Here is an 18232-nt window from a genome sequence, read left to right as displayed (position 1 = left end):
CTAACGTTACACGCGACGCAGCAAACACACGTTTCTCTGCCATCACACTGGGCATCAATACTAGCGGGAGACTTCTCCCATGCACTCCCGCAAATAAGTAATGTTATGTGCAGGTTACATATTATCTACCGAGAGGGCGAGAGAGAACATCCATGATCGCTAACAGCAAGCTATGCTAATAACTAGCTAGCCGTTCGTTCAGAAACGCATGTAAACAGCCGTGTGATCAGTGAGAACGTCAGTAAAATAAGGAGAGAGCTGCAGGTGCTTATGCAGAACTAGTGCGCGATTAAGTACACAGTGGGGATGACCCGCTGTGATGAAGAATATAACGAGATTAACAAGGTTGATAGCAAAACACTGTCGCAGCTGCAGCATCACCTCCAGGCTAGCTAGCCTGTCACATGATGCCTTCATGGTCCCTCGTTAAAAGTCTGCAGATGCACGTTCTCATCTCTCTCTCTCAAGAAGCGTCACGTGAGTGTGGCGTTTAAGGCCATCTGTCGCTACAAAATAAATAAACGGGGTGTATCATTCATTAGTATTGCTGGACAGACATGTAACTAACTTTGCAACTTTGCTGAGCCATCTTCTATGTGCTGTAACACAGTGCAGTTTCTATTTGACTGGTGCTTCTTTTTTACGTGTTTGGGACAGGCAAATGTCTCAAAATGTTTTATTTTTTTGTAAAGATAATTTAATTTCAAATTGTTTTATTTTTTTAGTTTTAATATATTTTAAATTGTAACATATTTCATGTATTTTAGTCTGTGATATGTGAAACCGTGGTATTTTTGTCCAAGGTTATCATACAGTCAAAAACTCATGCCGGCACATCCCTAGATACCTCTTGTTTATTATATCGCAATCACAATCGCAATCGCAATATTGTCCACCCTAATCGCTAATCGCACCTTTTCCCCAAATCGTGCAGCACTAATTCAGCGGATATCTTGCATGTTGCGTTCAGGTGCAGTGTAAGAAAAAAAAAAATTTTTTTGGTCAACATCTTTTTGTGGCGGTCCAAATCCTTTTGTGGCGGCCCGCCACAAATTCCTTTATGTATGGGAAACACTGCATGGTGTTTTATTTTGATGACATAGCCTAGCGTTGCCAGCATTCTCAAACAAAAAACATTTGGTAATGTGTGTTTCAGGGTTGTTAGGCGATTCAGTGAATGATCTGCCCCACATTCCACAAAGTAATGTTGGAGATGTCCGCATTTGTGAAATTGGTGTAACAGTAACGTTAGTCTACAGTAACGTCGGTTAATGTCCCGGTCGCACAAGACTGCGGGCTTAACACGCTGTCAATTTACGTTAACATGAATTGAAACTCACTCACATTGAATTCTTTGTAACGTTTACAGACAATGGGGTTCTGCTTTCTGCGGCCCTTTTATTGACAATTTCCTCAACATCTTCTCTCTCCGCACTAATTCTCTCCTTCTTCTGTGTTGTTGTTTCACGTGTGTGTGGTGGTTTGGTGCCGGGGTGAGACCAAACATGCTGTTCGCGTCACTAGCACTGCTCATTGTCAAGGGATATGATTGGCTGTTTATGAGCTGGGGCGGGTGCATGCTCGGGGTTTGTCTGTATATGATTGGCTGTTTCCATGTCACTCGTAGCACGCTGTATTAACAAAGGACATGATAGGCTGTTTATGAGCCACGGAGGAGAAGCGCTCTTGTTTTTTTCATGCAGTCTATCGAGCCATTTTTTTATTGTATTGATCACGTGTCTATCGCGATATATATTGCTATCGTTTTATTGCCCCCTAGTACAATCGACTTCAAATTTGGAGAGTGCGCTGATGGGAACTAGACTTCAAACTCAGGGAGTGTGCTTAGGGGGACGGTGATCCAACGGAGTGCCGAGAGCTGAATTCCGTGCAATTTGGGATAGCACCACCTACTGGCAACACAAAAAGTGGTTTATCTCGATAGTCATTCGTCCGATCGACTTCAAACTTGGGAGTGCGCTGCTGGGAACCCGACAGAGCAGTGCCAAATTTTGTGCAATTCGGCACAGCGCCACCTACTAGCAACACAAAAAGCCGTTTATCTTGAGAACCGTTCATCTGATTGACTTCAAACTTGGGGAGTGTGCTGCTGGGAACTCGACGTAATGCAGTACCGAATTTCATGCAATTTGACATAGCGCCACCTACTAGCAACACAAAAAGCCTTTTATCTCGAGAAACATTCGTCCAATTTACTTCAAACTTGGAAAGTGCGCTGCTGGGAACCCGAGAAATTGCAGTGTTAAACTTTGTGCAATTCAACCAATAAGATCACAGCTTTCACGTATCTCCAGGACTGCCCCGATGGAGTGCGGTGCCACATTTCATGCAATTTGGACTTATGCATAGTCATAGTGCCACCTACTGGCAACACAAAAAGCGGTTTATCTCGAGAACCATTCATCTGATCGACTTCAAACTTGGCGGGTGCATTGCTGGGAACCTGAGAAATTGCAGTGTTAAACTTTGTGCAATTCAATCAATAAGATCACAGCTTTCACGTATCTCCAGGACTGTCCTTCGTGTATCTTGGGAACCGTTTGTCGGATGGACTTCAAAATTGGGGAGTGCTTTTAGGGGGACCTAAAGGAGTGCAGTGTGCATGGGGGAGCACCCACGGGGTGGTGAATGGGGGGAACGGGCACTGCACTAGTTAGTATGAGTAATGGGGACATGGTAATGATGGGTGAATAAGTTGTAAACCTAACCTAACCTAAAAATTACAATAGCCAAGGTTCAGAATTAGTCTCTAGTAGTAGTAGGCCAGGTAGAATAAATTTATCAATCTAACTTGGGCATATAACAAAAACTATGGAATGTGAATCTTTGAATGTATCCACCTTATTTTTTAATGCCCTGCGGTAAAATAATTATGGGTGCAAGGTCCGGTCTGAACGTGACTGATTGTCGCAGATTGCCATTTACCCATCAAAACTCCGACGCTGGGGGAGAAAAAGTTGCTTGTCACTCGTTTGACGACTTATTTGAGGGAATGTAATCATTTTATCCATCACATCCGCTATTTCTGTTGCTCTTTCAACAACTCGGGATATTTATCGACAAGATTTTTGCCAAGCTGGACGTGATTTGCTCCGTTTGCCTGCAGCTGTCGTTTACAGATGGGCACTTGCTATGTGTCAGGCTGTCAGCAACTTAACGGGGGGCGGGCACCGGAAGAAGCACCCACGTCACATCATGGCAGCTAGAAATAAGGTGGATACTGAACAATCTAAACCAGTGATACTAAATAACTCAACCTGCGGCTCCTTTATGGGTAGTTGTGGCTCTTTTAAGTCCTACTTCAAATAAATAAATGAATTAAAATCTAAGAATTAATAAAGGGAGGAAAGGGACTCTTTTGGATTGTGGCGCTTGCAAAGATTTTTTTTGGTCAATGTGGCTCTTGAGTAGGGAAAAGGATGAGTACAAGTGCTCTCAACACAATAAATTACATAATCGAAAACCTGCCATTATGGAGTGATGTGTAACTGCAAGCTGTTGAAGAAAGTAGACTACGCCCACAACTTTTCTCCTTCAACTAGGATACTTCTCTCTCCAATACATGAAGGAATCTTCACATTCACTCACCCTAAAAAGTGCTGCTCTTGGCATATGTAAAACTGTTCATTTAAAAGGCAACCAAGCCTTCAATATTTTCTCTGCTGTGTCAGACATGTTTCCACACTCTGCACTTGATTTAAAGAGTCAGAGGCCATCCATTACTTGCTCGCTCTAAAACTGATGCTGCTTACAAATCCACCTTCCACCATAAAGCAAATATACAAACTGTGGTGTGATCTGGGCCTGAGATATGGATGCAGCTGATTCAGTAGTTAAACAATGTTCCATCCATGCAATTTATGGTGATGTCTATCATAAACAAAGGCAAATACATTTCTTATCAAAATTGATGACTATTATATATCTACTTTTCCATTAGAAATTATCACAAAAAAAGATCATGTTCACAAAGTAATGTTGCCATTAAAAAAAGAGGGGGGAAAAGAACCAAAATTGTTTTTGCTGCCCCTAGGACAGCACTACCTACTATTGTCAGTATATCATGGCATGCATGCTCTTCCATGAGGACGGGTAGTTATATTAATTCAATAACTTCAACAATATTTAAAATAATTAATGACTATGTCAGGCCAAGACTCAGCAGTGAGTAATCCACAGTATGCCATCCATGTTGCAGCGCTGTTAGCCAAGACTAGGGCTTGATTAAAACAGCAGCAACAACAAAGGAGCTGGTTGGTTACAGTGTACATCAGGACGAACCAAGGCTAACGTTAGCAGATGTGTGGCAGTGTATGAAGTCTTCGGCTAGAAAGCTACATTAATCGCTGTTTTGCTAGCTATCTCGAAAGCTGATTTGTTCGTCCGTTATGCAGAAAATAACTGAAAAGCTGAAATAGCGGGTGAAATCAATATCACTTACCTTTGGCTTATAAAGCCACTTTCGAAAGCGATTCATCGTTACCTCGCCACCTTCCTTTGTCACCAACCCCTCCTCTCCTACCTGTGTGTCTGATACAGCGGTAACGTTAGGCTGCTAAGCTAGCTAGCAACGGGGGGATATAACCGAAAATGTACAAAACACAAAGCGCGGTATCCCAAATGCTTAAACACGGCTTTCAAACGTCCGAATTAATTATTTAAAGGAGCGTTTTACTTCCATCTTTCCTGAATCCTAAGGTTGGCTGTCTCCCCCGCCCGACTACTTTCCAAGTCCCGACGATACAGACAAGCAGAGCAGCGACTGCTGCTGTAGTCTGCCCCTCTACTTGATGACAGTCACGTTGACAACATTCACATCACCTCCCACTTTCCCAGGAAAATGCTGCCTTCGGTGCTCCTGCTAAACTTAGGAGTAAATACATTTTTGTTTTGTTTTGTCGATGGGACAAAAGTAGCCTACCTTCTGGGTGTTTGCTGTTTTATTTGCACGTTTATTTGTGGCACAGAGCTACATTATGCTGCAGTGGCAGGGTTTTTAGAGGCGAAAATGCGCATCAGGCATGTGATGCTTTTGTGTTTCGATTTATTTTATTCAAATATTTAAAATGTGTGACAGCTAAATATTAAACAACGACTGAAAATAAAAACCTACACAGCATGTCAAACAGTACTTGCTAAAACGTCCATGCTTTTCCACTCCCTAAATATCACATTTAAGCAATACCACACATACAAATAAATTATTTTCCCCTTTCAGTCTACCACTTTGTTTGGTCATAAACACAAATCTTAATGACAATATTTCCGACAGCAGTTGAAGGCAGCTCAAGGCCTGCACACGTCACATTATGACAAGCAGCAAGGATCAGGATCAGCAGGACATGCACATCCCATGGATTAAAATATTGCATGGATTAATCAAACTGTATATAAATAGCCCCCATCATCAATACAATAAAAGTTAATACTTTCACGATTTGGAAAACATCAGTACTTGAACGTTATACACACATTTTTGTTTACGCTTGTGTTGCTAAGCAACGAATTAACATGGCAACGGTTCAAGCTGCAGCTCAGCTCTGTCGGGAAAAGTTACCTCCTCGAAGAAGAAATTAATCTATTCTTGAGTAACAACTAGGTCGCTACCAGGTAGAATTTCAAAATTGTGTTAGACTGTCTCTAAACTCGCTTTTAAATAGTCTTTTCTACGGGCAAAAAGTGTTTAATCACAATTCACAATCACCAGGTTTACGCTGGTCGCTGTAAAATGGCATCAAGGTATGGATTACTTGTCAAGGAGGCTACTGTGCTGCTTGATAAATTCAGTTCTGGCAAGCAGTGTTTGGATGACTTCACTGAGGATGCCTCAAAGGCTCTGCAGGTAGGCTAGATAAGCCTGTGTTTTGTGTTGTGTGGTGTGTGTGTGTGTGTGTGTGTGTGTGTGTGTGTGTGTGTGTGTGTGTGTGTGTGTGTGTGTGTGTGTGTGTGTGTGTGTGTGCGTGCGTGCGTGCGTGCGTGCGTGTGTGCGTGTGTGTGTGTGTGTGTGTGTGTGTGTGTGTGTGTGTGTGCGTGCTGGGGGTGACGCCTGTCTGGTGAATAATTCACTTGTAATTTGTTGCAGAACATGGATACTCAGCATAAGAAGTTCATACTTGATGTCGTTTCTGGATGTATCGAGCACAAACAGTTATTGGACATAGTCATCAGTGTCTTCTATGCCCAGAATGGGAAATACTTATCCAGAGGTGATCGCAACAAGTTTGTCATTATCTGTTACCTCGCCACATTCCTCCTCGATGACATTGGACTTCAGTGTTTCAGCAACATTGTCAGATCTCTGGACATCAAGAAGATGCACAACGTGAGCAACTCAGTTTGGAACACATCTGTGTTATACATTGCAATAAACCAATGCTCAGTAACTACTGTATTTACATGCAGCAGTCAGTGTAAAAGGCGTTTAACTATACTTCTTTGGTTGCAGTTCCTGAGTTTTTTCTTCAATGTCACAAACCTCACCACATGGATACAGGGGGAATGGAGTCATATCTATGATGCTGCCTACGTGGAGAAAAACTGGATTGCCCCTTTGCTAAGGTGAAAAGTAGAGAACAGGAAAGTAATTTTCAGGGAATGACATTCATTTTCTCCAACAGTGAGGACTGAGCCATAGGTCTATTGTTTTTGTCCATTAGATGGGGCCCTGAGATAGACAGTCTGATGGACCAGCTTGCTGCCAGACTGTCCAGTGGGAGTCAGGTCAAGAAAGCTCCCAGCAAACCCACTGAGCCCCAAGAGTTCTCTCTGACCAAACCCAAACCTCGTCCACTCCCCCTGCCTGAGCCCATTCTACAGCAGGAAAAACACCAGCCAGTCAGTCTTTTAAATTCACATAAATTGTATCTTTGAACTTTTGCTGCACAGTGTATGCATTGTCTATTGTTTTGTTTTCTATTCCTGTGTAATAGCCAACAGAGATAGGCTATACTTCATAGACCAAGCCTGTCATATTGTGTGGTGGCTCAACTGTCATGGCTGCTCCAGTCATGAGGCTTTTGTTTTTCAGGTACCAAGCAGCACCTATACGGCTCCAAAAGAGGTGCAGGCCATGGAGGAGATCAAACAAAAGAACCGTCAAAAGGCTGAGGTATACGATGTCAGCTTTTTCCATTAGTTATCATAGAAACATAACATCCAGAGGAGGGCAGCAGTGGTCTGTGATATGAGCTGAGACAATGTCATTCATTTTCTGAATTAATTTATGTTCTGTTGTCCTTGTATAATGAGCCGAGGAGTATGCCTCACATAGCAAAAGGATTATTATTCTATTTCTGCTGATTTCTTTTGGTTAGAATGATTACAACACAGACTTGAGTTATGCTTTGGAAAAGGTAAATATATGTTGCAAACTGTAAAGACTGGTAAACCTACAACATACTTTAGTTGTGTGATACTTGACTTTGTTTAGGAATACATTTGTTATCCACACTTATTGCAGCTGCAGCGTGATGTAAGGATCTGTCTTGTGGGTTGGGCAACTAAAGTGCATGACATCCATCCATTCATCCATTCATCCATCCATGCATCCATCCTTTATAAAAGTGGTAGAGTTCTTATCATCATCATCATCATTATTCCATCAATGTAATAATAGTTCATGTGTTTTTCACCAAAGGAACTTCTGTATGAGGCAAATATGAAACAGTTCCAGTGTGTAAATCCACAGAAGTCTGAACGCACTAAGGTATGGACTATAAATCCCTATGTCCAATGTGTTATGTTATGTTAAAGTTAACTTGTGTAGAAAGAGTAAAAACATGACAGGTTGCTTACTTCTCAATCGCCACACTACATCTCACCTCTCTTGATAGCTAAATTCCAACATGTCCTTTTATTTAAGTACATATTCACTTGTTCTCAGTGTCATCATTTAAATATGTATTACTTTATGCTAAACCATCACCTGGTATTGCAGAAAGTGATGTCCCAGATTCAGGAAAGCCTTGATTCCAGGCTCAAGTTCAATTCCTTTCAATCGTCTGCAGTTCCAGCCAATCACAAGATGGTGAGATACAATTATTTCCAGAGACGAGAGACACCAGGATCAGTGGCACTGGCAGGTAGTGGATAGTCAGTTGCTATTCAGTGGCAGCCTGTGGAATTTCACTGGCAGCTAGTGGCTAGTCAGTGGCTGCCTGTGGAATTTCAGTGGGAGCTAGTGGCCACTAGTCGGTGGCAGCTAGTGGCAGCTAGTGGCTAGTTAGTGACAGTTAGTGGCTAGTCAGGGGCAGCTAGTGGCTAGTTAGTGGCAGCTATAGTGTGACTAGTCAGTGGCAGCTATAGTGTGACTAGTCAGTGGCAGCTAGTGGATAGTTAGTTGCAGCTAGTGGCTAGGCAGCTAGTGGCTAGTCAGTGGGAGCTAATGGCTGTCAGTGGCAGCTAGTGGATAGGTAGTGGCAGCTAGTGGCTAGTCAGTGGCAGCTACTGGCTAGTTAGTGGCTAGTCAGTGGAAGCTAGTGTGACTAGTCAGAGGCAGCTAGTGGTTAGTTAGTGGAAGTTAGTGGCAGCTAGTGTGACTAGTCAGTGGCAGCTAGTGACTAGTTAGTGGCAGCTAGTGGCTAGTTACTGGCAGCTAGTGTGACTAGTCAGTGGCAGCTAGTGGCTAGTCAGTGGCAGCTATTTAATATATTGTGTGCACAATTAACAAAAACGTGCGCACAAATTAGTATCCTCAAAATAAATATCACCTTTCAGAACTTTAGGGGCTCCGTACACAGCTGCTCCATCAGGCTCAACAACACAGCCATCCTGAGACAGGGAGCGCTCTACAACCGCCAGGTGGAGGAGGAGCTGCAAAGGTAGACTACAGCACGCTACCTGTCAAATTCCTCAAATCTACCAGTTTCAAGGGAAAGCTGTGTGTATATATATGGAAAGCCAAATTGGTCAAAAACACATCAGAAATACATCTTGACATCAGCTGGTTGCACAGGTCAAGGTAATATTACATGCAAGAAAAATAATGGATTATTATTATTGCACTCTAGTATTGAAGTGTGTGTGTGTGTGTGTGTGTGTGTGTGTGTGTGTGTGTGTGTGTGTGTGTGTGTGTGTGTGTGTGTGTGTGTGTGTGTGTGTGTGTGTGTGTGTGTGTGTGTGTGTGTGTGTTGAGAAAGAATGGAGCGTCTGGTTGAAGGGGCGCGTGAGCCCTCCTCTTTCCTACAATGGCAGAAGGAGATGCGGGAGCGGGATCTGCAGGAGGAGTTGGCCCAGATTGAGTGCAGGCGTCTGGAAGGACGCATCAGCTATGAGGAGGCGGCCATGGCCCGCACACGCTTAGTGGAGCACAACCAGAAGGCTGCACAGCTTCAGAAAGAGGAGGTGGGCTACAGTCACTCACCCAGCAAACAGAACACATGAGAAGAAAAGGCCATTTACAAAAGGTTTATACAGTACCTCAAGAGTGTTTAAAGAGAAGTGTGGAGAGAAAGGCAATTTCATAACAGCATGTCTGTAGAAAAAAGTCTTAAGATAGATTGATGGTTATTTATGAAGAATGTTTTTTCATGGTTGGTTTGGTGTTTCTTGTAGACAGCTGAGCTGATGCAGAGATATGCCGAGAAAAGGCTGCAAGAGGAAAAAGAAATGAGAGACTTGGTGCAACAAGTGGCAGAGGGGCACAAGAACTCAAAGGCAGCTAAAGTGAAGTTGCAGGAAATCAAGCAGTCTATAGGTACGTCACCTCGCCTGGCATGAGTGGCATCAGATGTGATGCTCTTGCATTCGTTTTCTAACTGACAATTGTTCTTGTTTGTCACAGTGAAAGAAGTCTCAGAGCAAAGCCGAGAGCTCCTTCGCCAAGCGCTGGACGAAGCACAAGCCGAGCTAAATAGGAAATTTGAAATAATCCGTGAAATCCAAGCAATCAGATCTGTTCCTCACATCAGTCAGAGGTTTTTCGATGAAACTGAGGTAAGTGCAGGAAAGACAAAGATATTTTCTCACCTTACTTAATGCACATACCCACGAGCACGTGGCTCCCTGTGTCTCAGACAGCGGGCCATGAGCTGCTGGGAGAGATGTCCCTGGCCGAGCTGAAGGAGCGGCTGGCCGTCCTGCAGGAGGCCGAGCAGATTGAGCAGCAGGAGAGACGGGAGCGCCTCCTGGAGGAGAAGCAAAGCAAGGCGCAGCTTCTGCTGGAGCAGCTGGACCTTATCGACCTCCACAGGAGAACACTGGCACAGGCCGCTGCCAGCAGGTCAGGGACACATTACACTCTGACTTCTGCCAGACTTTGTTCTGGCATTAGACGGCGGACGCACGTATTATATACACACACAAACGTTCATGATGATTCTTGCTGTGTGGCAGGAAAGAGGAGAAGAAAGCCAGGCTGGGGTTGCAGCAGGCAGTGCTTCAGGATGAGGGAGTGCTGGCCCTGCAGAGGAGGCTTCAGGAGAAACAGCAGGAGCGCCAGAGGCTGAAGAAAAGTGGAGTGAACAAGGGCAGAACCGCTGAACAGGCAGCGGCGCACACTGCTAGAAGTGGGAAGCTCAACCAAGTGAGTATGGAATTCATAATAAAGTGAAACTGGGTTCTCTCAGTAAGTGGGCTCAAAGCTTTGTCTGTTTTGCTGCTGTTGGGTTTTTCATGCCATTAGCAGGAATTCATCACTCGGCTGTCTGTCCCGATTTTTGGCAGAAACCCCTGGAGAAGAAAAGTTGGGCAGATTTGGAGCAAAGCTTAGAGCGTCAAGTCCAGAAGGAAGCATCTTATGCTGCTTCTCAGAGAAAAACACGCGAGAAATAAATATGTGATTGTGGAATATTCTCCATTGGCCTATTGATGTTTATTGACTTTGCATTTTTGTTACAGTATATTTGGAATTTGACATACTTCGCATTATTACATTATTACAATTATTGTAAAACATGTAATAAATAAGTAAAATTGTCTAACATTGTGATTTGTGCATATGCTTTTATTTATTCATGCCATTACTGTTTCATCAGTTTCCCTGCACAGTCAGTGAGGCCATCCAAAAAAAAATCCCTTCAACTGTGATCTTGAGTCTGCTGTATGACAATGTTGCACTTTGTATAGTCTGGCTGTCAGGCTCCTGTTCACTGTTGCCATGAGGTTTGTTATGCTTTGTAAATATCAGAGACCCTTTTTGCTTTCCCAGGGAAGTGACTCCCAGTCCCACCCGCCAGCTGATGACATTAGGTGACATAAATTTCACTCTGCATCTTAAGCGTGAATTCACAATAGCTGTGACCAGATATGCAAATTTGTGTGAAATGTCCCCCCCCCTCCTCCCCACCCTCCCCACCGCCCCCCTTTTAGCCAATTGGCATGAAAACGAACACACACACTTGACCTCCCTGCCAAATGTCAGCCTCCTAGGGTGAAAACTGTGCCCACTAAAGGATGGTGAACCTTTTGTGGACCAACCGACCGACCAACCGACCAAGAGAGAAACTTATAGAGCCAGCATGGCCATATGCTGGCGACAGCTAAAGATGTGTTTAGGCTACATGAATTTGTCAGTTACTGTTCAGTAACAATAGCCGAACATTTTCCACACAAAATTCATTCTCCCTGCACACACCAGTAAATCTAAAAACCAATCATGCACATTTTTCATTTGATCAAGTTTTACAAGTAGATACGACTTTGCTGTATTGTAGTTCAGACACGCTGCTGTGCCGAGCCGGGACCCTGTCTGTTCCACTAGCGCACCCCCAACATACAAAAGTGCAAGGATTTATTTTGCATTCACTATTCCACTATGTAGTAACTAGAGAGTTACTACATAGTAGTAACTATGTAGTTACTACATAGTAACTACATACACTAGGGGCCGAGTGGCCAGGTTGCTAATGATGTTATAGGGGCCACTAGGAGCAGAGTAGCCAGGTCGCAGATGATGTCTGTAGCCAGTGGCCAGGTCGCCAAAAGAAAGTGGCCAGGTCGCCTAAAGCAGAGGGTTTTCAAACTGGGAGTCAGGCCTCCCCAGGAAGGCTCCAAGCAGTTTCAGGGGAGGCTCAGTGAATTGAGTGAAAAAAATATTACATTGCTATTTGTTATCAAAAGGAAGCCTAAATGTGTGTGATTTGGTTAAAGAGATCGTTTGGGGGAATTTGACAGTTTTTCCCACTTTCCCAGAGTCAGAAACTAATAAGCGCCATCAGACAGACATTTATTTATGTATTTGTTGGCTCTGATTATGTCAAACAGCAATATCTTGGCTCAATTGTTGAGTGTCTATGGGATCAAATAACATAATCATGATCCATTATAGGCATCCAGGAATTGAGCGAGGGGGGCTCCTTATTCCAAGCTTTGTCTGGGGGGAGGCCCACAGTCTCAAACTTTGAAAACCCCTGTCCTAAAGGAAGTGGCCAGGTTGCCTAAAGAAAGTGGCCACGACACCTGGTCGCCTGAAGTGGCCAGGTCGCCGATGATGTCTAAGTGGCCACTAGGGGCTGAGTGGTCAGATCACCGATGATGTCATAATGTGGCCACATGGCCCCCAGAAAGAAAGAAAGTGTCCAGGTCGCCTACAAGAAAGTGGCCAGGTCGCTGATGATGTCGATGTGGCCACTATAGGGGCAGAAGGCCAGGTCACCGATGATGTCATACGTGCCACATGTCCCCAAGAAAGAAAGAAAGTGTCCAGGTCGCCAAAAGAAAGTGGCAAAGTCACTGAAAGAAAGTGACCAGATTGCTGATGATGTCATACAGTTATATGTCCCCACGAAAGAAAGAAGCCAGGCCCATGATGTCATACAGTTCTATGTCCCCACGTCACCGATGATGTCATACAGTTCTAGACAGTTTGGCCTGGTGGACACTAAAGTGATATACTGTATCACTGATGACGTCATAAATCAATGATGATCATCAGAGATCTCATAAATCACTGATGTCATGCCCACTGATGATGTCATAGACATTGTGACATCATCAGTGATGTCATAAATCTTTCCCTGCTGAGGTTATACATTTCATTTATTTATTTGTGTAAGGACAGATGCACTACACGTACATAAAGTTTACCAAAACATCTCAGGACATGAGATGTTTTGGTAAACTTTATGTATGTTGTGATGCGCTCCCCCTTATTGTATGTGTCTCACTCCTAACATTGTTCTCTCTGCTCCACTTAGTTGTTCTGCCCTGGTTGCTAAGGCCTGGTTGCTAAGCTGATCCCACTCTGCTGCTCATGCCTGGTTCAGCTGATCCTCCTCTCCATTCCAGTGGCATTGCTTATGCCTGGACTCAGCTGATCCTCATCTGCTAATCATAGAGCTCATTGATAAATAGTGGCAGCTTCAGTCATTCCCTCTCCCTCTCTCAGCTCAACACCTCAACATGCTGGTGGCAGCAGCATGTGCCTGGTTTGTTTTGATACTTTGATTTACTTTCTTTGATTTATCCTTTCTTTACTTTGGGAAAGGTGGGTATGGTAGTTACGTTTTCGTGGCTTTGTTTATATAGTCTATTTGGTTATGTTTTGTAGTTTAGGGTGGTGCCTGGTCCGCCGGCCGTGTGTCGGCCAGTGTGTGCCCGCTCTTTTGCTTTGTTTGGCTGTCCCACCTGACCCCTTTGTTATTTTGGTTTTGTTATAGAGCTCAAATTTTGAGTTGAAGAAAAATAAAGTCTCTTTTTTTGAAAACTTGTTCTTTGATTACTTCTTTATATGTTATTGGTCTCCAAGCGAGCCTTTTTCAAAGGTGGCCGTAACATATGTAAACTGTAATTTACAGTTTTTTTATTTACAGCCCAAGCCTAATTTGCAATGTCTGTCCCTAGACGTTATTAAAATTGGATGACTCTTGCTCAGCTCAGCCAATAAAGCCTGAACCGGCAACAACAACATAGAGCAGTGATCCTCACTATTTCTTCGATGAGAGCCGTACTGGCAGGACAAAGTCAATAGGAGAGCCACTTTTACCGCAAAACACCAAAAGCCACCCCAACCAAGCACATCTGCCTACCATTTTTTGTGTTTTATTGGCTTCCACACACACACACACACACACACACACACACACACACACACACACACACACACACCAGTTTCCCCTAGAAAATCTTTCAGGCCTGGAGGGATTTCGAAATGTACCCTGACCGCAAGGGTGGGTGGGGGCCGTCGCTGGCGACGCTAAAGTTTCAGCTAACCTGTTCACATCCCAAGTATCATCATACTATTATGGGATGCGATGCGAACAGTTGTATTATGGGATGTGCGTTTCCCAGGCAACAACACACGTTGACACGTTTTGGAACAGCGCTGCACGCTGGCACAATACTCCTAAAAGCAAAATGCTTATTGTTTTGAATGATTTGGCACCTTCTATTACTGTCAACACCAGTATTGTTGTATTGTAATAATATGCCATAAAGGTTTATTGAAATTTTGGGGAGAGCAGGGAAAAAAAATATATATATATTTTTTTTTGCAATTTCTTAGAGCTGCCAACTAAAGCTTCGAGAGCCGCCAGCATCTTGCGAGCCGCGCAATGAGGAACTACTAGGACATAGAGCTTCAACCAAGCACAAATCACAGTCCATTAGTGGCGGGGCTACTCTGTTTTCTAAACAAAGAGCATAGAATTATGCTGTACTATTAATGTCAGAATTCTGAGAAAAAAGTCAAAAGACTTCTGAGATTAAAGTCAGAATTCTCAGATTAAAGTCAGATTCACTGATTAAAGACAGAATGCTGAGAAAAAAATGCTGAGAAAAAAATCAGCTTCTCAGCATTCAGATTTTAATGTCAGAATTCTGAGAAAAAAGTGAATTCTGAGAATATTATAAAAGAGGGCAATGTTCTCTGTTCGTTTCAATTTCTGTCCCACTGATGATGTCATAGGAGGCATTGTGACATCACTGATGACGAGGCCACGCTGCGGCCGAGCTGCGTATGCGAGTTGCAGGGCCAGCTTGGCGAGCTGCAGGGCGGGTGAGGGCGAGCCTAGGAATCATGATGCCCCTCATAGAGCTGCTGCCCAGCTATGCTGGCCACAGCTAAAAGTGCTTGACTTGAACTTGTAAATGAATTACAATAACTACAGTTGCGGCCACATTCACATTATATCACAAGACGCAGTCTTATAACGCTTCGACGGCATACTTAACAGTGTGGCCACAGATATGTGTGTAAAGTGACATCATCAGTGTCTGTGGCCTCATTAGCTCTACAGTAATATGTTTTACACGGTGATAAAGTCGTCATTTACGGGGTCTTTCAGGTCTTGTTGAAGAGGCGGATGGATGGTAGTTGGGAAGAAGCTGTCCCTGTGATGAGAGGTTCTGGTACGGCCAGACCTCACACTGCAGTCTGTAGAGTAGCATACCAAACGGTGATGGAGGTTAGGTATAGAAAAGCACCAATGCTGCCTTTAGCACCTTGAACTTCCTGAGCCGCCGCAGGATCCTCTGTTGTGCCTTCTTGGTAAGACTGATGTTCAGCTCCCATTTCAGTTCCCGGCTGATATTGAGTCACAGGGGGAAGGGTTGGTGGTTGAAGGTGGGGCTGCGTTCTTCCTGTATTCGTCACATCACTGGTGAGATCACTCAACTGAGCAAGCTCAGAATGCTGCCCTAGTAAGATTGTAATTGCTCAAGTGACATCACTGGTGACATGCCTGATGACATTGCTGATGACATCATCATCAAGTGCTCGAGTGACATCACTGGTGACATCATCACTGACCTTCCCTACAGAGGGTATATAAGTAGGACCGGTGCACTTTACCCTGGTCAATGTAAAATGGCATCAAGGTATGGATTACTTGTCAAGGAGGCAACTGTGCTGCTTGATAAATTCAATTCTGGCAAGCAGTGTTTGGATGACTTCACTGAAGATGGCTCAAAGACTCTGCAGAACATGGATACTCGGGATAAGAAGTTCATACTTGATGTTGTTTATGGATGTATCGAGCACAAACAGTTATTCGACATAGTCCTCAGTGTCTTCTATGCCCAGAATGGGAAATGTTTATCCAAAGGTGATCGCAACCAGTTTGTCATTATCTGTTACCTTGCCACATTCCTCTTTGATGACCTTGGACTTAAGTGTTTCAGCAACATTGTCAGATCTCTGGACATCAAGAAGATGCACAACTTCCTGAGTTTTTTCTTCAATGTCACAAACCTCACCACATGGATACAAGGTGAATGGAGTCATATCTATGATGCTGCCTATGTGGAGAAAAACTGGATTGCCCCTTTGCTAAGATGGCGCCCTAAGATAGACAGTCTGATGGACCAGCTTGCTGCCAGACTGTCCAGTGTGAGTCAGGTCAAGAAATCTCCCACCAAACTCACTGAGCCCCAGGAGTTCTCTCTGACCAAACCTAAACCTCGTCCCCTCGCCCTGCCTGAGCCCATTCCACAGCAGGAGAAACACCAGCCAGTACCAAGCAGCACCTACACGGCTCCGAAAGAGGTGCATGCCATGAAGGAGATCAAACGAAAGAACCGTCAAAAGGCTGAGGAACTTCTGTATGAGGCAAGTATGAAACAGTTCCAGTGTGTAAATCCAGAGAAGTCTGAACGCACTAAGCATGTGATGTTCCAGATTCAGGAAAGCCTTGATTCCAGGCTCAAGTTCAATTCATTTCAATCGTCTGGAGTTCCAGCCAATCACAAGATGACTAACAGCCAGTCCATCAAGCTTAACAAAACAGCCATGAAGAGAATGGAAGCACTCTCTAACCGCCGGGTGGAGAAGGAGCTGCAAAGAATGGAACGTCTGGTAGAAGGGGCGGGTGAGCCCTCCTCTTTCCTACAGTGGCAGAAGGAGACACGGAACCAGGACCTGCAGGCAGAGTTGGCCCAGATTGAGCGCAGGCGTCTGGAAGGACGCATCGGCTATGAGGAGGCGGCCGTGGCCCGCACACGCTTAATGGAGCGCAACCAGAAGACTGCACAGCTTCAGAAAGAGGTGACAGCTCAGCTGATGGAGAGATATGCCAAGAAAAGGCTGCAAGAGGAAAAAGAAATGAGAGACTTGGTGCAACAAGTGGCAGAGGGGCACAAGAACTCAAAGGCAGCTAAAGTGAAGGTGCAGGAAATCAAGCAGCGTATAGTGAAAGAAGTCTCGGAGCAAAGCCGAGAGCTCCTTCGCCAAGCGCTGGATGAAGCACAGGCCGAGCTAAGTAGGAGATTTGAAATCATCTGTGAAATCCAAGCAATGAGATCTGTTCCTCACATCAGACAGAGGGTTTTGGATGAAACTGAGACAGCGGGCCATGAGCTGCTGGGAGAGATGTCCCTGGTCGAGCTGAAGGAGCGACTGGCCATCATCAAGGAGGCCGAGCGAATCGAGCAGCAGGAGAGACGGGAGCGCATCCTGGAGGAAAAGCAGAGGGACCAGCAGCGTCTGCTGGAGCAGTTGGATGCTATCGACCTCAACAGGAGAACACTGGCACAGGCTGCTGCCAGCAGGAAAGAGGAGAAAGAGAGAGAGAAGAAAGCCAGGCTGGCTTTGCAGCAGGCAGTACTTCAGGGTGAGGAAATGGTGGCCCTGCAGAGAAGGCTGGAGGAGTTGAAGCTGGAGAAGCGGGAAAACAAAAGACTGAACAAAAGTGGCGTGAACAAGGGCAAAACCTCTGAACAGGCAGCGGCGCACACTGCTAGAAATGGGAGAGTCGACAGAAAAACCCTGGAGGAGAAAAGTTGGGAAGATTTGGAGCAAAGCATAGAGCGTCATGTCCACAATGAAGCACCTTGTTATGCTGCTTCTCAGAGGAAAACACTCAAAACATAAATATATTCTTCTATTCATGTAGCATATGTTATATTTAGATTTACTTGTGTAGCAAGAGTAAAAACAGAATAACATGTTGCTTATTTCTCAATCCTCACACATCTCACCTCTCTTGATAGCTAAATTCCAACATATCCTTTTAATTAAGCACACATTCGCTTCTCAGTGTCATCCTAAAGTTGACATCTGCGTGTATTCTTTAATGCACACCCCAGGTCGGATTGGGCTGAAAATTTGCATGGTGGTGGCTTATGATAAGACACCAAATTGTGTGTTAAAACGTCTTTATAATAATTATGTGATTACCATTAACTTTTTCTCCCCACACATTGTATGACTGAACATCAGCGCCCCCCACAGGCTGCTCCATGTCATTCATTTTGCAGTGCCCAGATTCAGCCCACTTCGCTCACTTTTTCCACCAAAGTAAAATCACATGATGTGTATTTTGTCATATGACACTGAGGA

General features: G+C 44.3%; 2 protein-coding genes and 1 pseudogene across 4 annotated transcripts in view; 2 read left to right on the top strand and 1 right to left on the bottom strand.

Annotated features, from left to right (window-relative positions):
- zfyve28 (zinc finger, FYVE domain containing 28) overlaps positions 1-4730 on the bottom strand; it is a 53840-nt gene extending 49110 nt beyond the window's left edge. For both annotated transcript variants that reach the window (XM_083633279.1, XM_083633280.1), the window contains exon 1: positions 4463-4730. In XM_083633279.1, coding sequence (XP_083489405.1) covers positions 4463-4498 — 36 coding nt within the window. In that variant the 5' untranslated portion in view covers positions 4499-4730. The remainder of the gene's footprint in view (positions 1-4462) is intronic.
- A 1019-nt stretch (positions 4731-5749) lies between these two features.
- On the top strand, positions 5750-11212 carry cfap99 (cilia and flagella associated protein 99; the record flags this gene model as incomplete). The annotated part of the gene is made up of 14 exons (XM_083632978.1): positions 5750-5863; positions 6104-6343; positions 6467-6579; positions 6678-6855; positions 7049-7129; positions 7658-7726; positions 7958-8047; positions 8737-8840; positions 9159-9363; positions 9574-9715; positions 9803-9954; positions 10035-10240; positions 10354-10543; positions 11168-11212. 14 exons carry the CDS (start codon positions 5750-5752, stop codon positions 11210-11212), a joined length of 1929 nt encoding a protein of 642 aa, XP_083489104.1.
- Positions 11213-15763: 4551 nt separating this feature from the next.
- Positions 15764-17764, top strand: LOC310773056 (cilia- and flagella-associated protein 99 pseudogene; annotated as a pseudogene). The gene has a single exon. The product of its transcript is annotated as a cilia- and flagella-associated protein 99 pseudogene (transcript).
- The last annotated feature ends 468 nt before the right edge of the window (positions 17765-18232 follow it).

The sequence above is a fragment of the Poromitra crassiceps genome (genome assembly GCF_964638095.1).
Source record: "Poromitra crassiceps genome assembly, chromosome: 3".
NCBI classification, from domain to species: Eukaryota; Metazoa; Chordata; class Actinopteri; order Beryciformes; family Melamphaidae; genus Poromitra; species Poromitra crassiceps.
This window is presented reverse-complemented; position numbering and strand designations above follow the sequence as displayed.